Source organism: Chaetodon auriga, chromosome 17 (genome assembly GCF_051107435.1).
Source record: "Chaetodon auriga isolate fChaAug3 chromosome 17, fChaAug3.hap1, whole genome shotgun sequence".
Lineage (NCBI taxonomy): Eukaryota > Metazoa > Chordata > Actinopteri > Chaetodontiformes > Chaetodontidae > Chaetodon > Chaetodon auriga.
In genome coordinates this window covers 19,052,330-19,063,443 of record NC_135090.1, presented here as the reverse complement: position 1 = coordinate 19,063,443, position 11,114 = coordinate 19,052,330, and the positions used below count along the sequence as shown (strand labels likewise).

Below are 11,114 nucleotides of genomic sequence, written 5' to 3'. Positions count from 1 at the left end.
TAGTTTTCTTCATTTTAATGCAACAAACTGGTGTTTTTTGCATTATTTATCCCATTCATTAAAAATCAAACATACCTTACACTACATTTGACCATTCTGCTCTGAATTTTGCTGTGTTTTAACAAGACTAAGAGTCTACAGCCATGCTACCAGCTCTGAGGTTCTACTTTGTGCTAAATGCTAATGTCAGCATGCTAACATGCTCACCACAAGAAGGTTGATGTATAGCATGTACAATGTTTATTTTGTTCACCATGTCAGTTTAGCATGCTAACGTTAGCTAATTAGCACTAAACACAAAGTACAGTTGAGGCTGATGGGAATGTCATTACTTTTTCAGGTAAGATGAGCTGCAAACACACATATTAACACACTCACACACAACCAAACGAATGACTTCCTGCAGGATTGTCTGGCAGAGACAATTAAGAGTTATGCAAGCCACCTGAATGGGTGTGATGAACAGGACTTACTTGTGCAGACAAGACTGCAGCCATGGACTTCACAGCTCTCTTTCTCACACACACACACACACACACACACACACACACACACACACACACACACACACACAGTGTCTGTGTTGTCAGCTGGTGTTCACTCAGAGTATATCAATCACCGTGGCACGTACAATGTACAAAAGTTTATTTTCATATCATAACAGTGACGTTCATTGCTATTAAAATGAAAACAATCATTTGTCATTCTCAGTCAACCATCAGTACATTTACACTTTTAAATACTATGACTGAAACAATAAATGAAACACTGACACATGTTAAACGGTTGTGTTGCCATCCCAAAAAGTTGAACTGTTACAAAGGATCTAATTTCTCAATATGGCCAAAGAATCACAATAGCAAATACAAAAACAGACAAACACATTAAATAAACTGGGGAATATTAAAGCCACTTTTTACAGTTTCAAATCTCATTATCTCTGAGATTATTACTTGCACCTATGAAGCATTGCCTAATAAGTATATATCACAATATCTCAACACTTTTATTTCATCGTCAACGTAATTGAAGGGTTGAAACTAGTTAATAATAATTGCCCAACCCTGTGCAATAGTTGACTGTGAAAGCACGGTGCACAGTGCCAATATGACACAAAGACATTTTTACCTAAGTGTTCTTTTCATCCATGCCACACTAAACATATAATTAAACACCTCCAGGACAGCGTCAGCATAGTAGAAGCAGATTAGATGGCAGAACAGTGGTAAACCATAAGAGTGTCAGGGTGTTACCGCTTTCAATCCCATTATCTGACATTTAAATCCACTTTTTCCTTTTACGTTTTTAAATAAAGATACAATTTGTATCAACTGCATACTGGCTCTTATTTTATCCAGTTCACTGAGGCAACTTAAAACATCATTCCAATGTATTCTAATACAGTTTATAGCAAGGTGGATACCACAATACAAAAATACACAAACTCATGTTTATCTTGGTTTCTGCGGCCTTGTCAGTCTTTCCACTGAAAGACGAGGGTTTAGACCGGACCTGGACTTCATCTTATCTCAGAGACCTGTTCTGACTCTGCAGCATGAGGATCTCCGCAACCAGCAACTGTGGATCCATCAGCTGAGGAAACATGTCCATGGCCGTGTCCACCAAGTGGACACTGAAGATAGCGAGAAGTTTCTTTCGGACAACCTCTCTCTCCCTCCCCTCGCTTGGTTGTGTCCCCTGAGGAGGTTCCCACTGCGAGTGCTCCCCCGACAGGCGGCGGGTCACTGGAGAATGAGCCCCAAACAGATCGGAGCAGTACTGCTGCTGTTGGCGGCCGTGGACCCTGCTGTGCTGGAAATCTGTGGGCTGACTGTACGCACGCACGCTAACTGGGTAGGTACCATAGCTGGGGTAATGAGGCGAGCTGTAGGGGATCATATCAGAGCTGTGGCTGCTGACAGGCCCGAAGCTGTAATGCTGGTTGTGGTGTTGAGCGGAAGGGCCATGTGAGCAGCAGCTGCACGGTGCACTTCTAGGAGGGCAATACTGCTTTCTTGCACTGTGGGTGTGCTGTGAGGTCCCGTATGTCACCCGATACTGGTGGTCACTCCAAGGAGCCTCCATTGGCTGACTGTCTATGGAGCCCAAGCCAGAGTCCAGCTGCTCCTGAGAGCCACTATGCCGCACTGAGCCGTGGTCAGAAGAGGAGTGTTGGCTGGTCTTGTCCTTTCTAGATGTCGGTCTCTTGCTGGAGCGGTGACTCGCCTTGACCTGAGCTACATGTTCATTTTTATGATCTTTCTTTAGGGAGCCGCTCTCATGTCCCATGGTCAGTTTGTTTGCCACGTCCTCCACCAACGAGAGGCTTTGTCCAGGCACAGGACTGGAGTGAACTGACGACTGCTTCTGAGCAGTGGAAGGGTGCTTAGCGTTCTCCCGAAGTTCATCTGCAACCAAGCGATTGGACTGTTTGGCACGCTCAGGATGGTGGAATTTACATTTGATTCCATACGTGCATTTCTTTCCTGAAAGAAGAACAAAACAGAAGATTGTAGCAGTGCTGATAAGCGTCTACAGCCACTCTGTCAGCTCTGCAACACCAGTAGTTCAAGCTAAATGCTAACATCAGCGTGCTAACATGCTCACAATGACAATGTTAATGTTAACATGCTAATGTTTAGCTTTTTACTATTAGTGTTCAAAAACCTCCAAGAGAACAGTGGTAGTCTGCCATGCTACCAGCTGTGGGAGGCTGTACTGTGAGCTCAATGCTAACGTCAGCATGCTAACATGCTCACAATTGATGTCGATGTTGAGCAGGTACAAAATTTTATCATGCTCACCATGTCAGTCTAGCATGCTAACATTTCCTAATTAGCACTAAACACAAAGTAGTTGTGGTGGACCAATCAACATACAGCCACACTGCTAGTACAGTTAAAGTGTTATTAGTATTATTAGTATTTGTGTCACATTTCACAAAAATAATGGCACATCACTGGCCTTAGTAATGTATTACACAGGTTCTCTCACCATAAGGACATGGTTGCTTTTTCTGAGTCTTTGGAAATCTCCGCAGGAAGTTCTCCAAGGTCGGCCCATGGCGACCCAGAGGATCATCAGGAGGCATAAACCTGCATCAGGGTGAAATTCAAACATTAGTCTAAATATAGAACTGGACAGCCCCACACTGACTGACAGCAGGAAGGGAAAGCCCGTACCAAGAAGGCAGAACTCACTTGTTATTAACAAAGGAGTACATGAGCAGCCTCTCCTCGATGAAGCGCTTCCACTTCGGCTTCTCTCCCTGAAGGTCCCGGTACGTGTCGTTGGACACGATGATGCCGTCAGACTCGTAGGCCAGTTTGACGATGAAACAGTCGTCATTGCAGACCACCCGTTTCCCCGCAACACGTCGCGACGGCGTGAACACCAAAATCTTCCTCCTCTCCAGGTCTCTCAGAATGCGTTGATCTGTCAACCAAACATTAAGTCCTTATTAGGCCATTATCATACCCGCAGCAACTGTTTTGGCCTCCTGTGGGCAGCAGAAACAAGTTGTGAACACATTACGACAGCATTACCTAAGTTAGAACCACGTAAGGGCTTATTTACACATCCAACAGTTCTGGAGAACATTATTGGTTCATTTGGTGTCATGTGATTATAATAAAATGACAATTATAAAGTCCAACATTCAATTTCTTTTATTTCGGATTTTGGTCTCCACCAGTTCCTGAGGTAAATATCTGGCTCTTTAGCTGCTATGGATGGTTTTTAGAGCTCTTTCACTGAAATCAACAGCCTCCTGTGGCAAAAAAAAAACAACATCATGAGAGAGGTGAGAGTGAACTAGACAGCTAAACAATGAATGAGCTGAAACTCAGAATTGCACCTCTTCACATTGTCATAAGACATTATAATAATAATAATAATAATAATAATAATAATATGAGTTATAGCCACTTAAAGTAAACTGTATTAAAATAAAGGCACGTTAATTTTCATGCACAACCAAAACTGTCATTTTTCAGGAAGCCACTGTTGCATTTCAAATTGAGTCAGACTGATTAACCCAGTTTAATATTAACTAAGGGCCCTAAAAGTACATCCTGGAAGAAAAAAAAAAACCCTTTATATCAGCATGAGCAATCTGTTCATCTACATAAACCAAACAAGTGGTGTGGTGTCAGTAGACGCTTCCAAATGGCCATCAAAGGATGTTCAAATCACTGACGCCAATAGTTCAAGTTGTTATCTTCTGTCATCACAAACCATCGGAAAAACCCTGCGTTTACTGTGCATCTTTTGAGTTATAGCCAAACAGATTACAGATAAAGATCATTTACTCGGCATTTGAAAAAAAAACAAAAGTACTTGGGGTTTTTCCCTTTTCGAGACAAAGCCCACTCTCAGAAGCATTTCATCAGAGCCATCACATCCTGCTCCTTTTAACCTTGGCTATGGCTCTCAAGTCTATGCAAGCCAAAAACCATTTGAAACAGGGCTGCGACTCGCAATTATTTCATTTGTCCAATAATCTTTTAGTCTATAAAATACCAGTTCATGATGATGACACATTCCTGCACTCACAAACTGCTTCCTGATAACAATAATGAGTATAATAAAACCTCACAGCGATCCCACCACACCTTGCTCTCAATTAACAAAGAGGGCAGTGTTGTGTGCTCAGCGCTGCCAGGAAAAGAAGGAAATAGAAAACTTTGAGAACAAACATGAAGCCCCATCTTCTTACCCGCGATGGGAACATCTGGCCTGGGCTGCTCCTTCCTCCATGAGGGAACAAACACTGTGATTTCAGTGTGGCCTCTGTCCAGGAAGAAGTCCACAGTCAACTGGATTCCCAGGCAAGAGAAAACTTCCTTGTTCCCATGGCTGAATGAATGAATGGAAACCAGGAAGCATGAATGAGAAAACAGAAAATATTCATCTTCTTAGAATTAAGTGTTTGTGGATGAAAGCTTCCCCTGAGCACATAGAGAATCCACATCCACACTCAAATAATCTGATTGGTTCAGTTCTGATGGTTTATGGTCAAGCTAACAGAGAATCTGAGTTAGCTTAGCTTAGCATAAAGGCTGGAAACAAGGGGAAACAGCTAGCATGGCTCAGTTCAGAGGAAACTTAATCAGCCTCCCACCACCTAAGAACTCATTAACTAACATGTTTTATCTCATTTGTTTAATCTGTTTAAAACCAGAAGCATAAAATCAGGAAGTTGTAGATTTACAGGGAGTTATATGTCAAACAATTTGTTGGCTGAGCTCTTTCTCAGAAGACAGCGAACAAGCGTTACTTCAGACTGTTTGTTTACACCTGAAGAGCTAAAATAATCCAGTGTTTTACAAGAAAAAAGCAATTAGAGAAACATCTAAAAAATGTAATAGTAAGATTAATAATTTGGGAAACAAAAATATTTTGTCTCTCTTGTTTTCATTCTTTTTTCAGATTCATCTTGTCCAGACACCAATGCAGTAACCCACAAAGGTTTAAAACCAAGCTGATTGCTCATCTTGGCAGTGGTTTCGCTGTCATCTAAAACTAACAACAAATCTGTCAGCAGCAAACACTGATATCAGAGCATCTAACCTGAGGAACAGTCACAAATCTAAAGACACAACAGGCAATCTTTGCTTATTTACTTTAGCAGAGCTCAGCGATAAAAATATGACAGTTGTTAGTGTTCTTAGCCCTAAGGAGCTTTTTGGATGAGTCGAGTTTAAAGCCAAGACAAACAGCAGAGCAGTGGAAGCAGATTGCTTATAGGAGAGCGGAGGTGTAAAATGCTGTCAGGCCTGTTTCTGTTAAAATGGGGCCTTTCTCTATAAGAAGTGCTGGCCTGCAAGGAAACAAGAAGGCACTCATAGACGTACGTATGCGCTCTGATTTGCATACTGGAGCAGCTTGTCTGCAACGAGCCTGAACGGGCGTGCCTGGCTGGGAAAGGCAAGGGGTGTGTATACTCTGCACACACACACACACACACACACACACACACACAGTTTACACGCTGTGCTTTTTGCTGTCTCGTTCTCTGACCTATTTTCTCTGTTCTCTGTTCCAACTGTGTGTGCATGTATGAGAAGGTGAATGATGGGAGAGGTAATGATGGTATATCAGTCTAATGGTGCTGGAAAGTGAGCAGACGGCAACAGTTCCTGTTTGTTGTTGAACTCTATGACATCCGCTAACATAGAGAGGCCATAATGGACATGCTGTCCTTTTCTGTCAGTGACATAGAAGAAGCCAAAATTGGAAAACTGGTGCATTAGCCCTCTGAGTAACATGTGAACAATCCCTCAATGCTCAGTGCAAATACAGAGAAAACAAACAGCACGTTATTTCTCTTCTATTTCTTGTGTTTACCTCTAGTTAGCACATGTTAGGATGCTAATATGCTAAACATGGATAGTGGGCATCGTTAACATTATACCTGCTTAACATTAGCATTTAGCATGGTCATTTTGAGCATGTTAGCATGCTGACATTAGCTTTTGGCTTTTAGGGTCTGTGTAGCCTCACAGAGCCGCTAATCATGTGTTTAGTGTTAGTAGTCGTAGAAATCAGATGTCAGAAGTGACTCATCACTAAATGTGCTACACTGCTAACGAGGCAGCGTAGCTAAAAATGTGCTGGTCCCGCCTGAAAGGTCACAGATAGCTGCACATCACTTTATCTTTATTAAACCTTTATCACAAAAAACTCCCACTGCATCTTCTCGCATTACTTACGACAAAAATACATCTACGACGTCAATCTGAGTGAAGCTGAAATCTCCCTTTGTGGCCTATCAGACACATCTACCATCGCCTCACTGACAATGGTGTTAAAACACAGAGTGAATCATCGGGCGACTTGAGGTCAAACGAAACGTCTGCAGATATCTCATATTTGTTATGGTATTACTTTCACTGGCAAGTAGTTCGACAACTAACTGGACATGAAAGAGTCATTTTGACCATAAAACCACATTAAAGGTGAAATACATGGTGGCTCGCTGCTGTGGGACAGATTAAGATGATAAGTTAAGAATAAATAAAACAAAAACATTAAGAGCTTTACTAAACCAAACAAAAAGATAAACAGCTTGATTACTCAGGACGCTACCTGTCCTCAAGCAAGAAGGTGGTGAGGAAAACGTTAGAGCAGGAGACACGCTGCAAGCTACAAATCCTCACAGTTGAGAAGCTATGTGAATTTGGGGCATTAAAAAAAAAAAAAAGACTAATTGATTAACTAAGTAGGTGCTGATCAACTGATCAATTACTTCAGCTGTAGTTTTTATTCTGTGGAGTTTCTCACCTCATGGCCACATTGCTGCCGTCTATAACAATGGGTCTGAGAGCGTCTTCATCCTCACCACTCTCCTCTCTGCTCCGAGGAGAAGATACAGGGAAAGGCAGCAGCAGGGTGGGGCCCGCAGCCTGGACGTCCCCTCTGGGCACCAGCACCGACATCGTGGTCACCGGCCCCCGCTTGGTCCCCTGACCGGCCTCCCGACTGGCCCCGATCCGAACCAGCTCCCCCAGGACTTTATCTGTGTCCATGTTGTGGCCAAACAGCTGCTGAACGGCCTGAACCTGAGCCGTGGAGTACCCAAGCTTGTGGAAGAAGTCCAGCTGGGCCTCCAGGTGCTGGGGGTCCAGGGACGGGTCGGGGTCGCTGGGATGCATGCTCTCACAGGAGGAGTTTGGAGGAAGTGAAGGGAAGATCTATGCGGCTGTGTCTCGGCCTGTGAGGACTTTGCTCCACAGGTGAACAGATGGAAAGAAGGTAACTTCAGCATTCATGTCTTCTCACTCATGTTCCACCTGTTTGAAAAAACACATTATCACTGTTACTGTGATCAGTCTGCAGCCCTAAACAACAGCATAATAACTGATCAATTATTTCAGGGGCTGTTGGTCAGATAGAACAAAGAACTTGAACACATCCTGTTAGGCAATGATAATAAAGGGCATTCTTTATTATTTTTTGTTATTTGATAAACAAAGCTATGAATTGATTACGGGGAAACACGACAGGTGAAAGCATCTTTTTCGGTGCACTGGTCAGTTTTGAGATTTTGGGCTATTTTTCTTCTCTAACATGCCGTCTTTCAGACTAGTGGACAGAAAACATCCATTGATTTATTTCAGATTTCTGTTCTGGACATTTATGAAAATTAGCACAGTTAACAGTTAATGTCTCATTTGCATATGCAGCTGTGATGTTTAAGAAAATTTGCAATATAAAAAATTATTGTCTTAATGTGAGTCATCACCTGGGGAAGTTTTATGTTGAAGTGTTCAATTTTTTACACAACACCTTAGTGTCTCCACTTAACTGAGAAAATAATCAGCAGATAAATGGATAATGAAAATAATCATTAGCTGCAGCCCTAATTGCATTATTTGTCTTTTAATGAAATCATTTTATTTCTTTCTCTCAAACTTACTTTGTTACTTTACTATTCATTTCTTATCATTTCTATTCTTCTTTATATCTTAAACACCTTTTAGTTTGTCCAAAATCAGATTATTACTCATTTCTAGGGATGCAACTAATCATTATTTTCATTATTTATTAATCTGCAGATTATTTTTTATTAATGAGTCACTGTTATGTCTATAAAATGGGAAATATGTCATATTTGCAACGTCTTCAATAGAGGAAAACAGCAAATCCACACATTTGAGAGGCTGAAATCTGTGAATATTTGGCATTTGCTGCGTTTTAAGTGACTGAAATGTTTCATAGGTTATCAAAATTAGACTTTAGACTTTAGACAGCTTCTTATTGATCCCAATTTAGGAATTATTTTGTTGCAGTAGCAATTAAACATACAGACAAACACAGAATGTATACAACAGGAATAACAGCAGTTTGTTAAAAATAAAAATATAACTAAGTATAACTAAATATTTAGTTATATAATATGTATTATATGTGTAATGCATATTATATAATATTATAATAATAAAAATACAATATAACGAAGTATATAAACAAGTATTTACAGAAAAAAAAATTGCAGTTTCAGATGATTAATAAATGTAAACAGTAGACCGTATGTGCAGCAGTGCAGATAATAGGTAAAATATTGGGGTTTGTGAGGTTGGTGGATTAACTGTTTAACGTACTGTTGTACAGCGTGATGGCTCGTGGCAGGAATGAAATAAGTACAGATAATCGATAAATCGACTAATAGTTTCAGTCATGAGCACTTCATCTTTGCTCCTCTGTAAACTTCTCCTCCTCATCCCATCTGATGTGGTGAAAACACGAACTGAGACAGAGAATGACTCTCGTGTCCATCTCTCACTGTCTACATGAATAAGTGAAACTCCTCGTTTTGCTGTGGATCCGCTGTGAACGGAGCAGAATCTAACCTTGTGCCAGGATCACAAGCGAGTTCAGAAAGTCGCGCCTGCCGTTTCTGCCTAAACTTAACAGGACAAAGAAAGAAACTCACCTGAAAAGCCTCCAATGCGCTGCTGGATGCGTCTTTTCGCGCAGGTTAACGAGTCTGTGAAAACTGATGAGCGCGGAGACCAGAAGCTTCTGTCTGTGCTGTGAGCCGGTTCAAGGAAGTTGGGTTTTTTCTTTTTCTCGACATCATCAAACAACCAGCAGGCGACCAACGTGGAGATTTGGGCGAGTCACATGCTGAGACTCCAGTCAGAGCTCTGACTCATCCAGTCCGCTGAGATCAATTACGCACGAATAAATGAGGAGCATTAAGAGAATAAATGCATGTAAAAGCAGGGGTGGTCAGTAAAAGTGGCAATAACACAGTGTAGAAGTACTCAGTTACAAGTAAAAGTCCTGAATTCAAGTAAAAATACAAAAGTATAGCATCAAAATATACTCAAAGTACCAAAGGTAAAAGTACTCAGAAGAATTGTGTATTTTATTTGATTCTGATTATTGATGCACTCATGGTTTTAATCTTGCACCTGGTACAGGTGAGGCCACTTAATAATACTTCATAATTCATTGATTTTGTATTATTAATCTGAAAAGTAACTCAAATCATCAAATAAATGTAATGGACTAAAAAGTACAACATGTGGCTCTGATATCCTTTGTAAAGTGTAAAGGATGTATAAAGTAGGAGAAAATAGTGATACTCAAGTACAATACAAGTACCTCAAAACTGTACTTAAGAACAGAGCTTGAGTACTTAATTACTTTCTACCATGGTGTAAAAGTGGGATGACATAAGCTTCTTTGAAATTGGCGCCCACTCACAAAAAAATACTACAAGAGCTGTGACAATAAATAACCTGGTCTATTTTCCACCAGTAGCAACAGACACGTTTTAAGTTTATTAAATTACAATAAAGTTATTACCACATGATGGAGCTGAAGGGCAGCGACCAGCTTTATCCAGCGTTACAGCAGCAGAGCCTGTGCCTTTTGTTAGGAGTTCAAACAAAACGTGTTTTTTTGCATCTCTGATTGTTTCATTTTAAGTGTTTTTTTCCAAAATTCAATAAAAGAAAAAGGCAGAAAAAAAAAATCTTAACTTGTGTATCATCTAATTTTCTGCATGCCTTGAATGAATTGTTGAGGGAGTTTTGATTGGTCCCCAATTTGTAGCTGTAGGCGCTGCTTCCAAACTTTAGTCAATTAAGTTGATTTACAGCTTTCACTGAAGTGGGACAAAGCCGCATTTTTTTAAAATTACAGGCCTCATACGAGAAATTTGACTGGTCTTGTCAGGAATTTTACATACATCTGCTTTAGGTGCCTTATCACTCACTCTATTTAACATAATTGCATGCAGTATGGAAGACGATAAGAAGAGTAAATTGAGTCCTGAGATTGATGTCAGTATTCTGAAGAAAACAGAGCAAAGCTAAGATCCTATGGGAAGAAATACGTCTGAGTCATACTTCCAAAAATGAAGTTTCTATATATTTTATATGAGTGGACGTTCACAGTAAACACTGTCATTAATCTTGAGCCAGCAAGTCTTGACCTTTACTGCTGAATTCTGACTCTGCTCTTTAAAGTCTCATAACTTTACCCTCGGTTTAAAACAATCTTCTGCTTAAACTGAGGTAGAAGATTACTAAAATTAGACTCTGAACTCTAAAAATGAAATGAGATTAACCTCGATGCTAATTGTTTCCTCACTGTCCTAT

At 40.6% G+C, this 11,114-nt stretch overlaps 1 protein-coding gene across 1 annotated transcript; it reads right to left on the bottom strand.

Moving 5' to 3' along the window:
• Nucleotides 1-1,414: 1,414 nt before the first annotated feature.
• Nucleotides 1,415-9,510, bottom strand: zc3h12ab (zinc finger CCCH-type containing 12Ab). Its single transcript, XM_076755166.1, has 6 exons — nt 9,437-9,510; nt 7,285-7,793; nt 4,718-4,857; nt 3,201-3,435; nt 2,995-3,095; nt 1,415-2,486 (listed from the first exon to the last, which is right to left on the bottom strand). Exons 2-6 carry the CDS (start codon nt 7,653-7,655, stop codon nt 1,525-1,527), a joined length of 1,809 nt encoding a protein of 602 aa, XP_076611281.1. The 5' UTR covers nt 7,656-7,793; nt 9,437-9,510; the 3' UTR covers nt 1,415-1,524.
• Nucleotides 9,511-11,114: the final 1,604 nt, after the last annotated feature.